We start from the raw sequence: 24,177 nt of genomic DNA on the forward strand, positions 1-24,177 counted from the left end.
TAAATGCCCTTGGGCAGATAGTCTAGTACCTACCTACCTACCTATGAACCTAAAGCTTCCTTTTGTGCTTATAGCCACACGTACTGAGTCATGAATTTCAGTTGAATGAGCTTTTCAGTGTACCTTATGCCTATGCCTTTTATCTCCATTTTTGTTTCAGTACCTTCATAGGACCATTTTTTTTTTTCATATCCATTATTTTTTGTCTCACTATGCTTTTCATTCTTGCCATTTTGTTTGACTTTCGTTTTATCTGGCATCATTTCTTCAGTAATGGAACTCAGTAATTGGAGGAATGGAATCCACTTGTGTTACCTTTGCTGGCATTTGGTGTTTGATCTATGTTTGTTAAATATGAGGGCAAATAACAATAGAAGTACTACAAAGTATTTTACATAGATAAGGTTTGTCTAGATTTCTCTAGCCAAAAGCTGCTTGTTTTAAAAATGTTGCTGTGAAGTTTTGAGTGTGTTTGGCAAGTTTTATTTGTTAATAGTGAGTATTAGTAGATGTGTTAATTTGTGTTTTTTATCTAGAAATTGAACCTAGAGGCATGTGCACATGAAGATTTGTAAAGAGTTTACTTTATATTTGTGTGTATGTTATGTTTACCTATATTTTCATATCTATGCATTTATTTATATATATATATATATATATATATATATATATATATATATATATATATATAAATATATGTATGTACGTGTGTATATAAATGTCTCTCTCTATATATATATATATATATATATATATATATATATATATATGGGGAGAGAGAGGATAGGGCACTTAGAGAGAGCTGTATATGGATGTATAGATCAGCTTTGTTTAATAGCTTTTGTCTCTGTTTTAAACTTTTCATTTTCTATTTCCTTTATTACTTTGATAGATTTAAAGTACTGAATACTTTTGCTGTTGTCTTTCTAGCATTTATGCACATTGAGAAGAAAGAGCAGAGAAATGTGATCATTGATTATCCCACACCAACGCCCAGGAAGAACTATTCCTTTAGCAATGAGGAGGTTAGACAGATTGATCGTGAGAATCAGAGGCTCTTAAAAGAACTCTCCAAACAGGTGTCAAAGTCAAAAACGAAGAGTACTATCGAGAAGAAACCTGTTGTCCCATCTGTTAGACTGTATCATACTGCAATCAACAGACAGAAGGAGCAACAGAGGATTGAGCGGGAAAACCTGGTAAGTTTAAAAAAGCAGAAAGTGCTTCAGCTGTTGTAAAAAATATATATATAAAAGTAATGCAACTTATATTTAGTGCATCATGAACTTGGCATGTTATTCTTTCTAAAAAAAACTGAACTTTTACATATACTTTCTATATGCACTAAATTCAAACCAAGACTTATGTGACATTCATTTGCTGAAGTTTGACATGGTGTTTGCGAGATGTTAGTAACGTCATCAGTATTTATTTTATGATTTTGCATCACAAGCATTAGTTCCATTTGGCAGAAAAATATTCCTAGATTACTACTGCTGGTTCTCATACAATAACACACAGCCTCTCCTTGGCTCTCACATTCTTTCCTATTGAGAAGGCGCTTCTGCGACATAAAAATCCTGGGGTGTTTCCCAGAAAAGCATTTATCTTTCAGCTATTTCTTTATTTTAGATGAATGTGAATCAATGCTTTGAAAATGCACATTTATTGATTCCAGCTAGGTACACTTCATAGTAAATGAGCAAGCCAATATATCCTCCTGAGTAATTAATACAAATACTAATTCATTCCATCATTTACATTGTTGGATGATTTATCTTTCCCGATGCACTTCCACAAGCACTTTTTTGTATGCCTTTTGTTAATAAGAACTAGATCTGTATAAATTATAATCCAAAGCACAAACAGAAACTTTATATGACTGGGCTTATGTTTGTTATTAATTGGTATCTTAAGTACAGGCTATATAAGAAGCTAAACAACCTCCTTATTTCCTTAGGAGAATCCATTCACAATTTACTCTCAGTGAAACTGCATTTTTGTAGCATATCCAGTAAAACAAGATTAATGTAGCCCCCATACCTTCAAATGGTTGGGATTCAATCATATCTCTGTACATTTTCCATGGTAGCCATTTGGCCGGATACTGTTATGATTTTTTCTTTATTACCCACACATTCTCTTGTTACTCATCAGTTATTAAAATGTTATCCCTGACTGTTTATCTTAAGTTTGAGTTCAGTCTTTGTGTAACAGTTTTCTCTGCACCTAAAAGCAAAAGAAATAACATTGTTCCTTCTAGCTTGGGATAGTGCAAATCTTTGTCATGTCCCAGTAACACTGTCATTTTAATCAGTCTTATTTCCTTTCATAAAACTCCTGACAACAACCTTTTTGAAACTTTAAGACTTTTTAGGGATGCACGTGACCAGAATGTATGCCCTTAAGTTCTTTTACCCCTTCATACCTCAAGCATTGCAAATCAACATTCAGAAGCATCTTTCTTAACCATTGCAGGCCATATAACTATTTGTGTAAACAATTGCACACAAATATTCTAAATCTCAATGCCTTTGTGGCATAGTTAAGTAACAAACAAGTCAATGTCCACATAAGGATTGATCTCAGTTTTCAGTAATGTACTTTAATCCCTCCTAACTTTTTTTTTCCGTAGCCTCCATTTCAAGTTTTTCAGCACCTTACATACTCTACTTAATTGGCTCTTTATCAGTGAACTACCACCCCTTGTCTCCAGTAACAAAGACAGTATCATAGCAAGAGTTTCTTCCAACTATTCCATTACAATAGATACACTTTCTTACACCGTGTAAACCTTTATATTCCATTTGTTAAAAAAATTGAGAAGCTATGAATCTGGCCTCAGTTGTTCCAAGTAAACCAGCTTAGTCCTCCTGTATCTCCAGTTTTGTAACTCCACTTTCTCTGGAACACCCAACTCACTATCACTGAAGAGCACTAGAGGGACTAATCAACTCATTATCTCCTCTCTTATTACTAATTACTTAACACCATTGTACCTTGCTTATTAATCATACCTCTCAACCTCTTAGAGCAAGAAATCTTGGTCAAGACATTAATAAAAGTGAGACAAAGGCCCAAAAATAGGGACATTTTTTAAATATTGTTATTGTGCACTTATAAAGTTGATAGAATAACAGGTTTTGCATTAGTATGAGTTTTCTGAATGGTATGAAGTCTGAAACTCAAATGCCTGTCCTTATTTTCTAACTTCAGTCTTTAATGATTTGCCTCCAATTTGCCAGAAAACCACAATTTTATGAAAAACTAACCAAAACTCTGAGGCAAAAATCTGTACAATTGAGAGGTAATATTGATACAAGGTAACTGTACTGATGTTCATCGTGTTATACTGCTGCAGTCATCACACTTGGGTTTTCCTGCCATCAGGCGGTCCCGCAGTTGGCCGAATCCCAATGTCTTGGTCCGGCGTCTGTTATCGTAGCTTCTTCCCTGACGTCAGTGCGACGGGGGGATAAAAGAGGCAGCCAACGCCATTTTCTTCAGTCTCTCTTGCCGCGCGGTGCCCAAAGCAGAAGCAGTTCGCAAGTACCAGTCGGCTAGCTCCTGAGATTTTCAAATCAAATTTCAACCCGAAGTCTTCTCTAAAGCTAAGTACCCCGTTGGGGAAACTTTTCTTGCCTCAGACCAATGTCAAAGTTAATAATTGCATTTCTTGTGGGAAGCAAATACCTCATAAGGATTTTCATTCTTATTGTATTCCTTGCCTAGGCCCAGACCACGACGTCTCTGGTTGTCGGTTTTGTGCTAGGTTCAACAAACGTACAATCAAGCGTCAGGCAGATTTCGCCCGACATTATTTTGGCAGAAAATTTAATTATAGCATGTCGTCGGAACAACCGACATCAGCAATGATTAAAAAAACGCAAGGATAAGGACAGGCAACCAAGGCCAAGACCAGATACCGAGGCCTCAGCAAGGCCTACCGCTGGTTCTCCGGTTTTCAGCGAGGCGCCTATGCAGCCCCTGACTACCGCTGATTTAGAAATTCTGACGGCCTCCCAGACCGAATCAGCTGGGCCTCAGGAGCCGGTTCCATCTCACCCCTCGGACGCCAACCCTGACTGTGATCCGGAGATTTTGGACAGGCCTTCGGTTTCTGAAGGTGTCTTCAAACCGACAACTATCTCTATTAAGTCTTATGCTAAACTTAAAACCCCCTTAAAAGTTAGGAAACCGGGTCCACAGTTCCCCCCACAGGCCCCTATGCCTAAAAAACAGATGCTTAAGATGGCTGAGGATTTAATTACCCTTATCAGGGGTTCACGACCCCCTCCTGACAAAAGGCCTAGACTGGAGGAAGATTATCCTTCCTCTGACCAAGCATCCATTTCCTCAGCTAACTCTGAGGACCAGGATTATTCCTTCCCTCCTTATGAAGACTCAGATGCTGAAGAGTCCATTCCCTCTGTCTCCCCCCCTGAAGACTACTCTTTTGGGGAAACTTCACACACCATGAGGGAACACTTCCACTGGGAAGGCCAAGATTACTCTGACTCTAAGAAAAGACTCCGTGAGTTCCTTCTTCTCCCACAGCATAGACCCCTTGCAATTCCTCAAGTTTTAGACATTTTGGATGATGTTTACACCGAATCGAGTCTAAACCCAGATTCCTTACCTCCTGCACCTGCTAAACCAGACAGATACTACTGAGTTCCTGATTCTCATAAGTTTCTATATAAAAGCTCTGTTGCAGACCCCAAAACCATTTCCCAGGGTCCCAAAGGGGTTAAGGCCTCTACTGCTAAGAATCCACTACCTTCTGAAAGAGATTCCAGAGCATTAGAAAGATGGGGGAAGAAAGTGTATACGTCTGCCACTTTGGCCATGAGGGCCTTAAACTGCCAATTCCACATGCTAAAATACCAGCAGTACTTGATTACACAGTTAAAGCGGAAAATGATCCCTCAGACAGATCAACCTGATTTCAAAGAGATTCAGGATTTGCTGCATGCAGCAGAACAGGTGGGAAAGCATACCTTACAGTGTGGTTTTGATTCATTGGAAGCCTCATGTAGAGCAGCTGTCACAGGACCTGTAATACGTAGACATGCTTAGCTAAAAGAGCAAGCCTTACCAGAACATGTCAAAGCAAAGTTATTGGATGCTCCATTGCAGAAAGATGTGTTATTTGGTGTCAAAGCAGAGGAAGTTTTAAAGAAAATGGAAGAAAAGGCAAAATCTATGCAGACAGTTAAAGATTTTTTACAGGTACTACCTCCTCGTTTCAGCAGAAACTGGCCATCAAAAAACTGGTCCTTTCCTGCATCAGACAGACCCCAAAGGGGTAGGTACAAATGCCCAAGGGGCAGAGGCCAGCCACAAGGTTATTTCAGGCCTAGACAATGGCATACAACAACTCAAAGAGGTGGAGAAAAAAGATCTCAAACCTCCAGGAAACAAACACAATGACTTCCCTCTTCGCCTGCCAAGCAAAATTGCCCTGGCAGCACCTTTGGGAGGAAAACTGGCTCTATTTCCACATAATTGGCACATCATATCAAAGGACAAATGGGTTCTGGATATTATTACCCGAGGCTACAGATTTCGTTTTCACACTTTACCACAGATGAGTGGCATGCCAAATCTGCTTCCAAACCAATGGGCAGAGGCACAAACGCAAATTTCAGCTCTCATGGATATGAAAGCAATTCAAAAGGTACCTACAAAGGAGCAAGGTCAAGGTTTTTACTCAAGACTATTTCTAGTACCAAGAAAGGACAAAGCCTGGAGACCCATTTTAGACCTCTCAATTCTAAACACATACCTGGAGGTACCCAAATTCAAAATGCTCACACTACAGCAGCTTCTTCCCATGCTGGGCAAGGAGTCTTGGCTGGTAACGTTGGACCTCAAAGCGGCATACCTGCATGTCCCTATCAGACAAGATTGCAGAAGATACCTCAGATTTTTGGCAGGTACAGCGCATTATCAATTCTCTGCATTGCCCTTTGGCTTATCTACTGCGCCCAGAGTATTTACGAAATGCCTGGCATCAGTAATTGCATACTGCAGACAACGAGGAATACAAATTTATCCATATCTGGATGACTGCCTGATCCAAGCGGACAGCAAGGCCATTCTATTACAGCATCTGGCATTTGTAACAAAGCTGCTAAGTTGTCTAGGGTACACAGTAAACAAAAAGAAGTCAAAGCTAATACCCTCACAAGACATAATATTCCTGGGTGCCAGCATTAATACAATGGCCCAGATGGCTTATCTCATGCCAGACAAACAAAAACAACTGACTCAATACTTCAAAAAGATGGCAACTTTTACCCAGCTCACTGCAAGGAAAATCCTGCAGGCATTGGGTTTCATGGCATCCTGCATTCAACTAATTCCACATGCAAAGCTGCATATGAGGAAATTACAATGGTACCTGAAAAGTGTGTGGATTCAACACAGGCACAGCCTCGAAACAAGTATACCTCTCATTCCCTGCCTTCAAAAAGAGTTCCTATGGTGGGCTCAAGCATGTCAAATAAACAAGGGTCTTCCTTTTGTCTTACTGCCAGCAAACCAAACTATGACAACAGATTCTTCAGACTACGCCTGGGGAGCACACATGGCAGGACAGTGCATACAGGGCAAATGGTCTGCAAAACAAATGCATCTACACATCAACCAAAAGGAGATGCTAGCTGTGCAAAATGCACTGACAACCTTCAAGGACCTCTTGCATCCAGGACAACTACTAATAAGGACAGACAACACCACAGTTATGTGGTACGTAAACAGGGAGGAACACACTCCTACCCTTTATGCAGACAGGCAATGACCTTGTGGAACACAGCATTGACTTACCAAGTACAACTGCAAGCACAATCCCTGTCAGGAAAGGAAAACATATTGGCAGACGAATTAAGCAGAAATTTGGCAGATCCTCACGAGTCGAGACTACACCCACAAGTATTTTCAATGATAACTCAAAGGTGGGGATGCCCAGACATAGATCTATTTGCCTCCCCCAACAATTGCCAACTACAGCAATTTTGCACAAGGACTTATGATTCCCTAGCCCGGAGAGTGGACGCCCTATCATTCAGTTGGACAGCATTGACAGTCTATGCCTTCCCACCACTACCTCTCTTGGCCAAGGTATTACTGAAAGTCAGATCAGAGAGGCCACAAATGATCCTCATTGCTCCGGACTGGCCACGTCAGCACTGGTACCCATTACTAAGGACCTTGACTCACAGCCCTCCATGGATCTTACCTCAATTCTCACTTCTGTTGACTCAGCAAAACCCTCAGATCCTTCACAGTCAGCTCAGGACTTTAAATTTAGCTGCATGGAGAATACCTTGAATTATCAATCAACACTTCTGTCAAAGGACGTCCTGAATGTCATTTTGGAGGCCAGGAGGCCCAGCACCAGAAAAACTTACTCAGACAAATGGAAAAGATTTTGTGCATGAAACCAGGCTAAAGGCCAAAATCCTTGGATACCAAACATCCCTCAAATACTGCAATACTTAACTGAGGTGCTACACAAAGGCCTTTCTTTCTCATTCATTAAGATCCATGTTTCAGCCATTTCAGCTCAATATAATACGGATCCTCCCATATTCTCACAAACTTTACTAAGGCAGTTTCTCAGAGGGGCTAAGAATATAAGACCCCCCAGAAAACCCCCAACGCCAGCTTGGCACCTCAACTTCGTTTTAGAAAAATTAACACTGCCTCCTTTCGAACCAGCCTTCTCAGCAGAACTGCAATACTTGTCATGAAAACAGCTCTGTTGCTGACTATCACCTCAGCACGCAGGGTCTCAGAACTACAGGCACTTATGGCAGTGGAACCTTTCATCATTTTCCATCAGGACAGAGTCTCTTTATGAACTAACCCTACCTTTATGCCAAAGGTAGTATCCAGTGTGGCTTTGAATCAGACCATTCATTTACCCACCTTTTATCCAAACCCCCAAAATAAAGGAGAAATACTCCTTCACTCTTTGGACATTCACAGACAGCTATGTTACTATTTGGATAAGACAAAGACCTTCAGAAAAACGGACCAACTCTTTGTATCCTATGCTGCAGGTTCACAAGGAAAGGCTATTTCAAAACAGACCATCTCCAAATGGATAGCACATTGTATCCGCTTTTGCTACTCGCACAATGGGAAAGCAGTGCCTGTTAATATTAGGTCCCATTCTACCAGGGCTACAGCAACCTCAGTAGCCTTTCTCAGGGGGGTTCCAACCAAGGACATTCTGGAGGCAGCTACTTGGAGTTCAGTGCACACCTTTACCAAGCACTACCACCTTCCATTATACTCAAAAACCAGAGCTGGTTTTGCCACTGCAGTTCTGCAGGGCATCCTAGCTTCACCTAACCCAGTTTAGTACCAGCCACCCATCCATAGCTTTGGGATTCTACCCAAGTGTGATGACTGCAGCAGTATAACACGATGAACGTAGTACAGTTTTGTACCTACCATAAATGTAGATGTTCGAGTGTATATAATGCTGCAGTCCAGGTTACCCTCCCACCATCCCCTCTACATATCAGGGTGTTAGTTATAACTCCATGTACATCAGTCTGTTGGATGCATGTCTATATTGTGTATTTGCGAACAGCTAGTACTATTGTTTATCTACTAAGGTATTTTTGCGTAGTTATTTGTATTGCCTTCCTAGTTGGGGGCACCAGACATCTGGGGCAAGAAAAACTGAAGAAAATGGTGTCGGCTGCCTCTTTTATCCCCCTGTCGCACTGATGTCAGGGAAGAAGCAACGACAACCGATGCCGGACCAAGACTTTGGGATTCGGCCGACTGCGGGACCGCCTGACAGTATATACACTCGAACATCTACATTTACGGTAGGTACAAAACTGTACTTTTTGGATGGATTATGCTTGGTGTCAGACTCATTCACATTTCTTCTAGTTAGGTTTTGTCCACTTGGACACATAATCTCACACATATGGCAAAATGGTGCACTGTATGTACTACAGGTCTAGATCAGGGACTTTTAAACCTCTCACCTCTCTCAAAAGTATGTGTTCATGCAAATATGCTCCATGTTTACCATTGTCTCAAACAAAATCTCTTATGTTTACTTGCTTTTAAAATCTGTAGGAATATCAGCCAGAAAACTGCAAATCTGTATAATAGCAGAGACAGTGCAAAAATACACTGCTTGTATTTTTTGAGCAATGTCTAAACTGAGCATTTTGCATTTGATTGTCATCAGTGAATCTTTTTTTAAATTGCATTGTTTTTAGTGATGGATGGCTTTGGTGTATTCTCCAAATAATTAATACATTCTTCCTGTCTTAAATATGTGTATGTCTCCCTCATCATGAAAGAGGGGAAGAAATGTATCCCTACTACTGTTTATTTTGTCTTGTCCTGACATTTTATCAGATACAGCCAACATAAAAAAACATTGTTTCTGCAGCCTTTTCAGGTACAGATATAGAAGTCGAAACGTTATCAACAAATAATGAAATTGTTAGCTCAAGTTGATCTCTCATATATTCCATTAAACACTATCTCCTTACAATTGCAGCTGAATGCTCTAAATGCAGTGCAAACAAGGCAGATGAGACAAGTCAAGGATGCCTTCATAGTTGATAGTGTGTAAGGCAAAGACTATCCTGTATGAATCTTGGCCATAGCTGTAGATGCTTTTGAACTTATGCAAATCCCATAGAAAATGCCAAATTCCTTCATCACCAGAGTAAAATAATACTTCTCCCTATTAAAGGACTTCTGTACATCACATTTAGTATGCCATTGCAACCAGAGATACATTCTAATCTCTTTCAACCCTGTTTAGTTTGTGCCTACTGTCAGATGTAATCGGGTGGCATCACTGGATCGCTACTGTCCTTTAATCCATTCTTAGTTTTCAAGTCTGCTATAATTGAGCTTTTTGTTGCGGTAGTCTCATTACTAATGAATGTTAATCATTCTCATTGCTTTAGGATCATATGAATTGCAACTAGACAGCTTCCAAAAGCTTTCATGCCCTTTAACAGTGTTACTCTGGGTGCTTATAAGCTGTGCCATGTTTGGAGCTTGCTGTATAAACAGCCAAAGTGACTAAGAATCTTCAGTACTTTCTTGCTGCCTCATGCAGATGCATCACTGAGGTTTCTCCGGAAAAATAAGTCAACCAAAAGCTTCCTGTCAGATGGGCATTATCCCTTTGGGGATGTCTTCCTCACTTGTAGTTTAGGAATTTTGTTTTAAATGTATTTCTCTATTTTCTGTCAATTGTTGTATGTCACTTTAAGAATACCAACTTTTCAGTAATGTGGGTAGATATTCGTCAAATATCAGAATTGGAGCACTAGGAACTGCTTTCTATGTATAATCCATCTACCTAGGTTTTTGGGTTTATTTAATGAAATGAAGCTAATTTTTTTTGTTGGAAAGCATATTTTGAATGCTGGAACTAAGTAGAATGTGTGTTTGTGCACATTTCTTGACAACTTATTTCATTTGTACTGGTCAGCTCACTTCTGGAAAAGTATCTCTTTTTCTGGCAGGGAGTTGTATGCTGCTTGTGTAACTTGTGTTGGGACTTTTTTGAAGAGGTGTGTACTGTACTGTTTTTGTGCACCAAGTGACAACTTACCTTCTGACTGACTCCGTCTACCATAGCTTACTGTCAATCAGGCATGTCACTCTGCTACAGTACAAATACTTGCCCCGGATCCTAATGTTTTGCATTCCACTGTACCTAAAAAGAAAAACACAGTTAAAGCATGAGCTTTACCAGAAAGGCTCATCCAGACTCTGCTACACTTTGCTGTGAAGGAAAGGTTAGTTTGCTGTTATTTTTTGTATTTCTGTATTGCCTTTCTATATTTTGAATACTGTAGTTTGTTTTCTTTATCTTGTGTTTTGCTTGCATTCTGTTTTAAACAGCATATTAAAACTTCAAAAGAGACCACAGCTCTCTCTGTTCTGAGTCAGGCAGAAATAAGAACTGATTAATTAAGGACTCATTCATAAGACAGAAGAGGTCAGTTAAGGTTAATCACTTGTTAACAGAGGGGGTGGAGCTAGGAACTAAAATTTCTATTTAAGGAGTAAACTAAAACATTTCAGAGCTTTACAGAAAGGCTCATCCAGACTCTGCTACACTTTGCTGTGAAGGAAAGGTTAGTTTGCTGTTATTTTTGTATTTCTGTATTGCCTTTCTATATTTTGAATACTGTAGTTTGTTTTCTTTATCTTGTGTTTTGCTTGCATTCTGTTTTAAACAGCATATTAAAACTTCAAAAGAGACCACAGCTCTCTCTGTTCTGAGTCAGGCAGAAATAAGAACTGATTAATTAAGGACTCATTCATAAGACAGAAGAGGTCAGTTAAGGTTAATCACTTGTTAACAGAGGTGGAGCTAGGAACTAAAATTTCTATTTAAGGAGTAAACTAAAACATTTCAGAGCTTTACAGAAAGGCTCATCCAGACTCTGCTACACTTTGCTGTGAAGGAAAGGTTAGTTTGCTGTTATTTTTGTATTTCTGTATTGCCTTTCTATATTTTGAATACTGTAGTTTGTTTTCTTTATCTTGTGTTTTGCTTGCATTCTGTTTTAAACAGCATATTAAAACTTCAAAAGAGACCACAGCTCTCTCTGTTCTGAGTCAAGCAGAATTTTTCCCTCCCTCCTACCCATTTAAGTTGTCTTGTTAAATACCACTGTCTTTCTAGTTGCCCTCTTATGTTAATCTGACCATATATCTCATTTCTCTCTACTTTCACTGGCTTATGTGAGTAATCACAAAACCATCACTTTTGAAATCCCACCCCTTCAGTTATTTAAATTTATTGGCCATCCTACAGTATTTCATAGTACCAAAATACAAAAGTAACCACCCTTTCAGTCCATCTTGCTGTTTTAAAAATAGTAACTCTCCACTAAACCTTAACTTTTTAAACAGGTAAAACTCAAGTTACCTACTTTCATATCTAACTTCTCTAGTGCACACTGCAGAGTGCATTCTTTTCAATCTTACCTTTAAGCATCCCTGTTACTAGCACTTTCTCTAATACCTAAAAGATCATCTCTACTTGACTCCAAGTAGACTTTTCTCTATCTGTTAAACCTAGCACTTGCTCCTACAGTACTTATTACCTTGATACGGCACTCTTATAGATAGCACCACAAAAGGCAAAATCCCATTTCTCGGTCACCCACATCCCCGAATCTCTTTTAAAGTTTTTGTCTAGTCCTTCTAGCATGTCGAGGATCAGATGCTAGTGTCCTCTCCTGCTCAGCTGGTGAACCTGGGAATATTGAGGCAATGTTACAATTGCCTCATGTACACAGACAACCCTCTCCTCCTCCCACAAAACACAAATACATGCGAGAGATGCAACTATACGGCCAAACTGGAGGCTGAGCTCTCTCAACATAGGACTGGCAAGACCAGTCAGGAGGAGAAGGTTACCACACACACTATAGACCCAGTCTCACATAGTACCATCACAACCTCAAATCATACACATAAACACACAAAGACATACTCGGCTCTGATCAAAATCTACCAAAACAGCAGAGGCCACCAAAGCAGACACCCAAACAACCACCACCTCAGAACACAACACCTGCAACACATAGACCTCACAGTCAGAGTGTCAAACAGTCACAGCCCTTAAGGCCAAACACAATGCCAGACACACTAGTCATTGGTGACTCCATAGTCAGACACACTGACGTCCCGCTCACCAGACTGAGTAAGGAGAAGGTCACAGTAAGCTGCCTGTCGCGTGCTAGAATCCGCCACATAACGCAAGCACTCAGGTCTCTCAACAGCAGGTACAAACGACTCAGTCATTGTCCACGCTGGTGTAAACGACCTGAGGCGTACCTCCTTGGACTACATGAAAAGAGACATTGAGGAGCTCTCTGATTATGTAGCCCAGGCAGGTATGACCCTGACCTTGAGCAGTATCCTACCTTCACCAAGAATGATGCCACAATACAGAGATAAGATGATCAGCTTTAACAATTGGCTTAAACTCTGGTGTCATTCAAAGGGGATCCAATGTCTGTCTGCCTGGGATGACATGCTGGACAAGCCACGCTGCTAAAGGAACGGCTTGCACCTGTCACCCTGGGATTCGGATATTGGCATAGGCTCTTGCCACCCCATTAGTGCCTATTTTAGGCAAGACTCAATTTGTAGACCTACCACCCTAGAACACAAAAAGGAAAAAACTAAGGGTGATGCTGCTCAATGCCAGAAGTCTAAATCTCAAAATGCGTGTTCGACGATCGAGGCCCTTCTCAGTATGGAGAACATCGATGTCTGTGCAGTGACAGAAACCTGGTTCAAGGCTCCTGAGAGCACCCCAGCACTATCAGGTTTTACCTCTTATCATGCGTCCGCCCCAAAATCCGGACAATACCAAGAAAGGAGGGGGTATCCATATTCATCAAAGACACCCACACCTCAAGACTGGTGGCAACGATGCATCGGAGACCATCCAGGTGCAATTAACCATAGGCAAGACTGCTCTGCAAATTGTAGCATGTTACAGGCCACCCTCACAAACTCAGGAACCTCGCATGGCCTTCCTGAAAACACTAGAGGATAAATGTATCACCAAACACCATCATACTAGGTGACTTCAATTACCCTAATATAGACTGGGAACACTACTCAAGCCCAAACACCCTAGCCCAAAAGTTCCTGGAATTCATAAACTCAAATGCCATGGAACAACTAGTCACCATCCCCACAAGAGGAGAAAACATACTTGATCTCATCATCACGAACATGGGAGCACAATGTTCAACACGTATACCCCTCACTGGTGAGATCAGATCACAAACTAATCTCGCTGGAGGTCCTCATCCCACCCCACCTGAAATAAAAAGACCACAGTAAAGAACTTCTCAAAGCCGACTTCACACTTCTAAAGACTAGTGTGGTCTCCTTTAAGGCCCCGGAAAACAGTACTCAAGCGCTGAATCACTTACAAATGCCTTCTACCAGCACCTGCAGGACTGCATGGATAAGGCAATCCCAAGCAAAACAAAGACTCTTTGTACCAAAGGCAAGCGTCCAGTCTGGTGGACCCCAGCCATAAACAAACTCTACAACAAAAGGAGGAAGCTACTACAAGATAGAGCAAAATCCTTAAAAGGTAAGACACCCTTGATCACTATAAGTAAAAACTAAGAGCTCTCATAAAATCATCCAAAGCAAATTTTGAGAGAAAAATAGCTAAAGACTCAAAAGACAATCATAAGGCCTTCTTTAGCTATGTTAGAAACCTGGGAGGAACCTCCCAGATATGCTCAGAACTAGTTCAAAATGATGTGAAGATTACTGATCCTACAGACATTGCCAACATACTGGCTGACAGGTTCAGTGCAAACTTCTCCCCACCCCAAAGGAGAGATATCTATACCAAGCGATTGCAGCCCCCAAACATCTCCAACGCCCAAGTGAGAACTGCTCTCTCCAAAGCAAAAACACAGCATCCATGGGACCTGATGGTGTCCCCGGCTGTGTGCTCCACGAACTCAATGAGGAATTAAACCCACAGCTAGGACAGCTGTTTAATCATAGTCTTACCTCTGGATGCATACCCAGGAGTGGCGCACTGCAACTGTGGTCCCACTTCACAAAGGCGGTGCCTCCACCGACCCTGGAAATTACCGCCCATTAGCTTGACAAGCCTTATCTGCAAAGCCATGGAGAGGATCATAATGGACCTCATAAATAAAGACATAGGAATTTGCAGACTTTGGATCCATCCCAGTTTGGCTTTGTCAAAGGCAGATCATGCCTTCTAAACTTGGTTGACTTTTGAAACAGTCACCAAAGCCATTGATGAGGAAAGGCAGTCCATACAGCCTACCTCGATCTGGCGAAGGCCTTGATACAATACCCCACTCGGGTATCATTGAAAACTCATCAGCTTAAATGTTAACCCATACATCACAAGATGGGTTGCAAACTGGCTGAGTGACAGAACCCACAGGGTCAGAGTTGCTGGCGCCATGTCAGACTCAAAGCCTGTCACAAGTGGTGTACCACAGGGCTCAGTCCTGGGCCCACTCTTGTTTGGCATCTACTTTTCCAAGTACAAGCAAACACAGGAGGGTTATGGCTGACAAAGTTTGCAGATGACTGCAAACTGGGCCATAGTAGAAAACACATCTGACACAGATATCCTTCAGAAGGGTCTCACAGAAACGGATAACTGGTGCCAGAGCCATGGCCTAAAGTTAAATGCCAGTCTTGCATAGTGATACCCTTCGGGAAAAACAAGGTTACCCCTAGCTACCAAATAGGTGGCAATCCACTGAGCATAGAAGAAGTTATCAGGGACCTGGGGACCCAGGTTGATAGTAGTCTGTCATTCGACACCCATGTAGCTAAAGTAGTTAGGAAGACCTTCTACATTGCCCACCTTATCATGAAGGGATTCTCATCTAGATCAAGGGAGGTCATAGTCTCCTATACTCATCACTCATCAGACCAATGATTGAGTACAATGCCCCATTCGAATGTATCTGACCCGACACTTGCAGCAGCTGGAGAGGCCACAAAAGTTCCTCACCAAAAGGATAAAGGGTCTCAAACATCTGTCCTATGCTGCCCGACTGAAAGAACTCCAGCTCTATTCAGTAAACGCTTTGCTCAGAGGTGACCTTTGCCTAACATACAAGGCCATGTCAAACCCAGATTTGATGAATATGCTTCACCTCAAAAATCTAGATCCGTCAGAGCCACAAGGGCGGAGACTTAAACCTCGACACGGCTATTAATAGGACGCTGGAGGGATAGATTCATCACCCAAAGACTCCTATGCTGTGGAATAAAATCGGTATATGTGAGGCAGAGCACCTCGCTGGCCTTGTTCAAGAGAAATCTTGACCAATGGATGGGAGATCGCAGATATACCCCAGGGATTACCTCAGTGTCACTGCTCAACAGAGGCACAGCAAAATAATGGGTATAGTTCCCCATACTAAAGGGGTGGCGTAAGCCACAAAACTATGGGCTAGGCTTGTAAATAGCCTAGTATGAACCTATGAACCTATGAACCTTTTGCCTTCAGAGTGAGCTCAGTCAATGGTAGTTGATTCTGCAGTGGTCTTTGCCGTTTCCTTAAACCACTTACTGTTTTCCTCAAATCTTTGTGGTGTAATGTTGCCGGTCAATATGAATCGGGGTCAGACATGTCCTCTTTAGCTGTTCCACTGTCCAATGTGGGCATAAGAGAAGCCATCCTTTTTAGGTGTGGGAGACGAGCCATGAGGGCCTTCTCAGGGTCACTGGGGAAAGAGACCTCTTGCTTTGGATGATATGCCTTCCTCATCTTGGTGGTCCTCCAGGGATGATGTTAGAAAAAAGAAACGGACAGATGGTTTATTTGTGTGTTCTTAGTTCAGCCAGGAGTTTGTTACAGTCTGCCAATACTGGGTGCTAAGTGCCTCTGACTATTCCTTGTTCTTCCACTCCAAAAGATGAGGATGTTCTTTCAGATGATTTTGATGTGGACAGAGACAGGGAACTGATGTCCTTTTCATTTGTTTCTCAATGATTGGGTATCTGATCTGACCTCAGATCTGACTTGGCTGCATACACTAGACTTCTGGATCCAACTCACGAGCTTCTCCCTCCACCCATAATGCCTGAGTCAACCAGCAATACCTCATATCTAGTTTTCCTCCATAACACATGTATGCGGATCCTTCGAGAGTTTTTTTGAATTTTTTTGTGAGTAGTAAATTATTGTAAAACTTTACATCTGTCCCACTTTGGATTGCGGTGGCACAGTGGTAGCATTGTCGCCTCACAGCAAGAGGTTCTCCCATTCGATTCTCTGCTGGAGCACCTTCTGTGTGGAGTCTGCATGTCCTCCCCGTGGTTGAGTAACGTTCGAAAGACATGCATGAATGGGCATGCCTTCGTTGAAGGTTGGGCATCAGGCTAACACCTAGGCACCATAGAAATTGACTGCCAATCATTAGTGGACCGGAGTTCCGCTGTGGGGACCCGTAACCGGGAACAGCTGAAAGAAAAACAACATCTGTCCCACTTTAATTGACCACCTCCCTCTCCTAATTGTTAAATATTCATTTTTTTCTTTCCAATAACCTTTTTCTTCATTTTTTTTACCCTTTTCTGCCATACTATAGCTGGTACTTGTCATTTCTTCTCCCAATTTTTTCCTACCATTTAGAGCTTATTCTTCTGTACCATTGCTGGTAGTCTTCTTAATTAAAAAAAATATATATATTTGCTTATTCTTCTGGCATTTTTCTTTTTCTGGGCCATTACTATTTTTCTTCAGAAATGCGTAAAAAAACCAACAGATTTCAAAAAGTGCTTTTCTTTTGGTCATAAGATTCCCAACTCTGATGTCCACAGGGAGTGTGCGTCTCATCCTGGAATGTCACAGCTTGATACTGACTGCTCCATTTGTGCTGCCTTTAGTTCTAGGGCACTTGGTGATAGACGCAGTAAGTTGGTACTTAAGGATATGTTGCCGCCTTCTTCTTCAGGGGCTCAAACCCCAGTAAACTTGCAAAGTCCTTTCTGGAGGTGAAGGAGTCTCCTAAAAGATCACCACCCATTCTCGGAAGGCTGCTAGATCTACCTCATCATTTTCTAAGCCTGCACAAAAAATTTAAAAAAAACGTTAGATCTGACTTCTCTGGATCATAAGAGGAAGCACTTCGATCTCACACCCTGTGATCAGAATTTTCTCCTTACTTAGTCCCCTCAAACTCGCTCACCCAGGTTCACCATTGGACCGTTTTCTCCTTGGCTCCATTTCCCTTTTTCTCCAGGAGATGCTGAGGAGAGAGTCTAGGTCCCCATCAACCACCGCTCCCATTAGGTCTTCTAGAGGTTGATGTGGATAGGATGATGAGAAAATTCCTCAAAGCTTAGATGTAGATGGGAGGTTATTCCGGTCCAGTCTCCCATTGGATCTGTGAGCCTCCCATCCATTTCTCAAGTAGTGATCTCTCCTTCTTCTGTCTGTCCCACGGTTTTGGAGCCCTCGGATCTGAGAGTCCCAAGAGTGCCTGTATCGGATCTGAAGAGGACTAGGTCTTCGACTTCAATGACTTCCCTGCCTAGTTCCATTCTGATTCCTTTGAATCGGGAAGAGTCTTGGAGTCAAAGTGTCAGCACCAGATCTGGAGTACTGGGTTGCACTGCAGTGTTAGCAGAGCCATCCTTGCCCTTTGGAGCTTTGGCATTGGATAGCTCTGATCCGACACCCTCCTCAAGACACAGATCCAGGCAGAGTTGGAGTTTGGTACTTAGGAGGCTTTGGCTCCTGTGCGGTCAGTCATGGCTTCTCTCAGACCATCTGCCTTTCAGTTACTGGAGAGGGTTTTCTCTTGACTGAGAGATTTGACTAATCTCTCATCCTTGGATCCTACAACCCTTCATCCTTTGGGTCTGAGCTCTGAAACTCTCAAGCCTACTGCACAGGGATGACGGTCCCCACTGAGGAACTTCTCCTCTCTTTGGTTACCTCTCCAGACCATCCCACTTTAGAGGTTCCCTGAAAGAGAATGTGCAAAAAGAGACACCATAGATACTGCTGTGGAATCTATCACTGAAGATACCGACTTCGATGAAGCGGAGGGGTCTCCCAGAACTCCACTGGATGATGTCTCCTTTGGAAACATCCTAGAGATCCTTAAACAAAAAGGTGGGTGGTGTTCAGATACTCCCTCCCCAGAGGAGTTAGTTTTTCTGGAAGCTTTGTGACTGGCCCATCTACATCTTGGGTGACTCCCCCAGCAGATGAGCTTATATATACTGCTCACAACACCAGTGTGCCACCCAGCAACAGCCCCTAAGGCAAGACAACATACCTATCACTTTAGTCATAGGTGACTCCATAGTCAGGCACACTGATGTCCCACTCACCAGGCTGAACAAGGAGAAAATTACAGTCAGCTGCCTGTCTGGTGCCAGGATTGGCCACATAACGCATGCACTCTAGTCACTCCACAACAAGTACAAGTATGACTCTGTCATTGTCCATGTTGGAGTGAATGACTTGACATATCTCCCTGGACTACATGAAAAGAGACATGGAAGAGCTCTCGGATCATGTGGCCCAGGCAGGTATGACCCTAGCCCTGAGTAGCATCCTGCCTTTGCCCAGAATTATACCACAATATAAGGGCAAAATGATTGACTTAAACAATTGGCTAAGCTTCTGGTGTCATTCTAAGGGGATCCCAGTATCTGTCTGCCTGGGACGACATGATCAACAGATCACGATGCTTTGCCAGAGATGGTCTGCACCTGTCGCCCCTGGGATTCAGGTTACTGGCTAAGGCTCCTGCCACCCCTATAGTGCCTTTCTTAGGCAAATTTCAAAGGACAAAACCACCACCGTAACAGGTACAAGCATGCAAATTCTGAAGGTAATGCTACTCGGTGCTAGAAGTCTAAACCTCAAAATGCACTCGCTCGAGGCACTCATAAAAATGGAGAACATCGATATCTGTGCAGTAACTGAGACCTGGTTCAAGGATCCAGAGAGCACCCTTGCAATACAAGGCTGCAACTCTTACCACTTTTCGGCCACCAAACCAGGACCGAAACGCTAAAGGTGGAGGAGTGGCCATATTCACACCACCAGGCTAGTTGCCCAACACAATGCATGTGAAATTCTCCAGGTGCAACTAGCACTAGGTAAGACTGCAATCCAAATTGTAGCTTGCTATAGATCCCCCACCATGCCCCAAGATTCTCACTACACCTTTCTAAACATACTGGAAAATATTAAGATACCGCCAAACACCCTAATACTGGGTGATTTCAACTACCCTACAATTAACTGGGAAAACTACTCGTGTACCAACACCTTTGCCCAATGGTTATTGGAATTCATAAATTCCAACGCCCTGAATCAACTAATCCATAGTCCCACCAGGGACTCCATTATCCTAGACCTGGTCATTACCAACATGGGAAATCGATGCTCCACACCTATGGTCACCCCCTCATTGGTCAGGTCTGACCATAAGCTAATCACCCTTAACATCCACATCCCATCCCCCCCCCCAGTAAGGAAACCTCCATAAAAAACTTCTCCAAAGCCAACTTCATGCTACTCAAGTCAGAAGTGACAAACTTCATGACACTTATGCAGACTGAAACTGAAGGTTCGACTGCTGAAGCCTACACTAAGGCACTGTACGAGCACATCCACTCATGCATGAATCGTGCCATCCCAAATAGAACCAGGATGATCTCCTCCAAAAAAAGGAAGCCAATCTGAGGGTCCCCTGCCATAAACAAACTTTGCAACAAAAGGAAGAAAATGTTACAGAAAAGAGGAAACTCCCAGGATGCAAAAAAACTCCCTTACCAGCCTCCGTAAGAAGCTGAGATCCCTCATAAAATCCTCCAAAGCTAGTTACGCAAATAAAATTAGCAAAGATTCCAAAGACTACCACAAGGCATTCTATAACTATGTCAAGAATCTAAATGGCAATGCTCAGATCTGCTCTGAGCTACAACAGAATGGCATTAAATATACTTATCCCAAGGATATTGCCAGTATCCTGGCAGATCAGTTCAGTGCCAACTTCGCCGCCCTCTCACGCCCTAAACGGCCCATCTCAATACTGGAAGATTTCCAAATTTCAGTAATAATGGCCACACAGGTAAAAAACACACTCTCCAAAGCTAAAAATACAGCATCCGTGGGACCAGTGGACATCCTGGGCTGTGTACTACATGAACTACAGAATGAACTGGCACCTTCCCGAAGTGTCATGTTTTAATCATAGGCTCAACTCAGGCTTCGTGCCCATCTGAGTGGCGCACAGCTACAGTTATCCCACTCCACAAGGGGGGGATCTACCTTGGATCTTGGGAACTACCGCCCCATCAGTCTGACGAGCTTGATCTGCAAAGCAATGGAACGTATTATCATGGAACTTAAAAACAAAGACATTGACAACCTTCAAACACTGGACCCCACCCAGTTTGGGTTCGTGAAGAGCCGATCTTGTCTCCTGAACCTGGTTGACTTCTTCGAATCAGTCTCCAGAGACATGGACGAGGGTAAGGCGGTCCACGCAGCATATCTGGACCTTGCCAAGGCCTTTGACACCATCCCCCACTCTGGAATCATAGATAGACTTACTAAGCTGGTCATTAATCCCTACGTCACACGATGGGTTGCCAACTGGCTTACGGACAGAACCCACACTGTAAAAGTAGCAGACTCTAAATCCAGCTCCAGACAAGTAGAGTACCTCAGGGTTCAGTCCTGGGACCGCTGTTGTTTGGCATCTACTTCTCTGAAGTACAGGCCAACACTAAGGGACTCTGGCTAACAAAATCTGCAGTTGACTGCAAACTGGGAGCCATTATTGAATCCCCAAATGATGTGGATACTCTACAAAAGGGCCTTGCAGAAACAGATGCTTGGTGCCCGAGCCATGGTCTCAAGCTCAGTGCCAAGAAATGTATAGTTATCCCCCTTGGGAAAAAACATGTACCCGTGAATTACCAGATAGGTGGCAGTACACTAAACACCAAAAGTGTGATAAGAGACTTAAGGACACAGGTGGACAGTGGTCTCACCTTCGATAACCACATCGCAACAACAGTCAGGAATTTCTTCTATGTGGCACACCTCATCACTAAGGGCTTTTCATCCCGAAAAAAGGAGGTCATTGTCCCACTGTACTCATCCCTCATTAGACCCATTATAGAATACAACGCCCCATTTGGTATGTACCTCTCAAGACATCTGCAACAACTGGAAAGGCCACAGAAATACCTCACTAAAAGAATCCCAGGCCTAAAGCAGATGCTCTATGCTGACCGCCTTAAAAAACTTCAGCTATACTCTGTCACATATCATCTACTCAGAGGCGATCTCTACTTAACATACAAGGCCATGTCAAACCCAGAGCTGTTGGACATGCTACACATGAAGAAATCCCAATCCCTCAGAGCCACACGCTCTAGAGATCTAAACCTTGTCATCACAAGTATTGTATAATTTTTATTGTTTATTTTATTTATGTCTTCCTGTGTAAGGTGTGTTTCCTGTAAAAATACTAGTTGTGCTTCACATAGCTTTAAATATCTATAAAGACTTCCCCTTTTGCAGCTATTATTTAAACCATTTACATTAAGAGATATACATTTTGCAATTGGATTTATATTAGCTTTGCTTTTATCCATATTCATATACTCGTAACAATGTGTAGATGTGTGTACATGAAGAGAATGACTTGTTCTTTCTTCTTCCAACAGTATTACAATAGATTATAGACACCCAATAAAAGTAAATTACAAGATCATAACAGAGAATATAAGATAAACAACCACCAAACCCCTCCATGAAAAAACATCTCATCCTTGAATGATCTAATCATTCAAGCGATCTCTCTAAGTCTGCATTTTAGCATCCTCCCCCGGCCCCGCCATATGGTAGTTTTATAATGAAAAGTATCTTATATATCTTTTAAATATACATGTATCTGTCTTTACGGATTACTTAAATACAATCTTTATCTATTTTTAATATTTTATAAAACACTAAGGCAACACAACTATACATAGATTTAATACTTAACTATTTGGTTTTGTTTAAATTGTAAAGGAAAATTTTTTATTTTAATATATCTTTTGTGTAGCAATAACGGTTATGCATCTTAAAAATAATATGCTTGCTGTCTATCTCCCTTATAGTGTGAGTGGCATTCATAGGTATCAAATTTATTGTAATGGTCTACCTATATATATATATATATATATATATATATATATATATATATATATATATACATATATATATATATATATATATATATATATATATATATATATATATATATATATATATATATATATATATATATATATATATATATATATATATATATGCATATATATATACACACATATATATATATATATATATATATATATATATATATATATATATATATATTTATATATATATATATATATATACACACACACATATGCATACACACATATATGCATACATACATAAAAAAAAAAAAAAAATGTTAAGCATTGTATGCATCAGTTAACTATGCCACAAGTTGCTTAAATCAGAAAGTATCCGTAACAATGAATATAATGTTACATTTGTATTGTCATTTATCAGTAATCTTATAGTTTTCTTTTAATTCAAAAAGTCATATTTTAGTGGTATGAATGCTACTAATTTGTTTTTGGCATTGGTATTATATAGTTTAAGACTATATTTCTTAGCAATTCCTATATATTTATTAGTGCCACTGGCATATTTCATCGCTAGTGTACCACATATGTCATATGTCAAATAGCAACTCATACTCCTTATGATATTACAGGATTTATCTGCAGCGTTATAACTGTAAGGTTGGAAAATATGAGAAGCAAAGTAGGCTTTAAATATGCTATAACACAATTGTTTGGTACTTATTACTGTCAACTCTTCTACATACACAGGAAAAGATAACCTTATATGACCATCAACCATTTTCCTTCATTTTTCTCTTCATCCTTCTATTCTCCATTTTTAATAAATATTTGTTTCTATTGTGGCTTATTTGAATTTAGTAAGGGTACTCCATATCATATTATAGATAATATACAACGTTCAAACAGAGAACATGCCCAATATAGAGACATATTCTCAACTCAAGTGGTCCACACCATATATTTATAACACTGCAGTCAGAAATATACTAATGAATATGCAATAACTAGCAGCTTTGCAGCATGTGTGTGTCTCTAACAAGTACATACCTATAGGATATTAAAAAGAATAGATAGCACGCTCTTGTTTCATAATTAACAAATGCACACAGCCTGGTATTTACTTTCATAGACAGAAATTAGACATGTTACTTACATGCATATCAGGTACCAACAGCAATATGTTAGTAAATGCCTATGCTATTCAAATCATATTTTAATGCTGATTGATATGAGATGTAGCTGACAATGGCTTTAGCATTTGTGATGTTATATAATATATATTCAGTATTACAAGTAAAAGTATGTTGCATGTCTATTTGCAATCTAAGGTTCAAGGCTGATCAATTTAGACATACAAGACAATCTCTTTAGCCTTGGTTATATAATGGGAGTTACTGTGTCTCTACACAACCATTCATTTTCAGTGAGGATGTTCAATATTAATAT

General features: G+C 41.1%; 1 protein-coding gene across 1 annotated transcript in view; it reads left to right on the forward strand.

The window, feature by feature from the left end:
* The window catches only part of CFAP97 (cilia and flagella associated protein 97), a 366,090-nt gene that overhangs the window by 254,178 nt on the left and 87,735 nt on the right, over positions 1-24,177 (forward strand). The window contains exon 3 of the mRNA XM_044064926.1: positions 931-1,199. Coding sequence (XP_043920861.1) covers positions 931-1,199 — 269 coding nt within the window. The remainder of the gene's footprint in view (positions 1-930; positions 1,200-24,177) is intronic.

Source organism: Protopterus annectens, chromosome 3.part0 (assembly GCF_019279795.1).
Source record: "Protopterus annectens isolate FY-2018-M chromosome 3.part0, PAN1.0, whole genome shotgun sequence".
Classification (NCBI taxonomy): Eukaryota; Metazoa; Chordata; order Ceratodontiformes; family Protopteridae; genus Protopterus; species Protopterus annectens.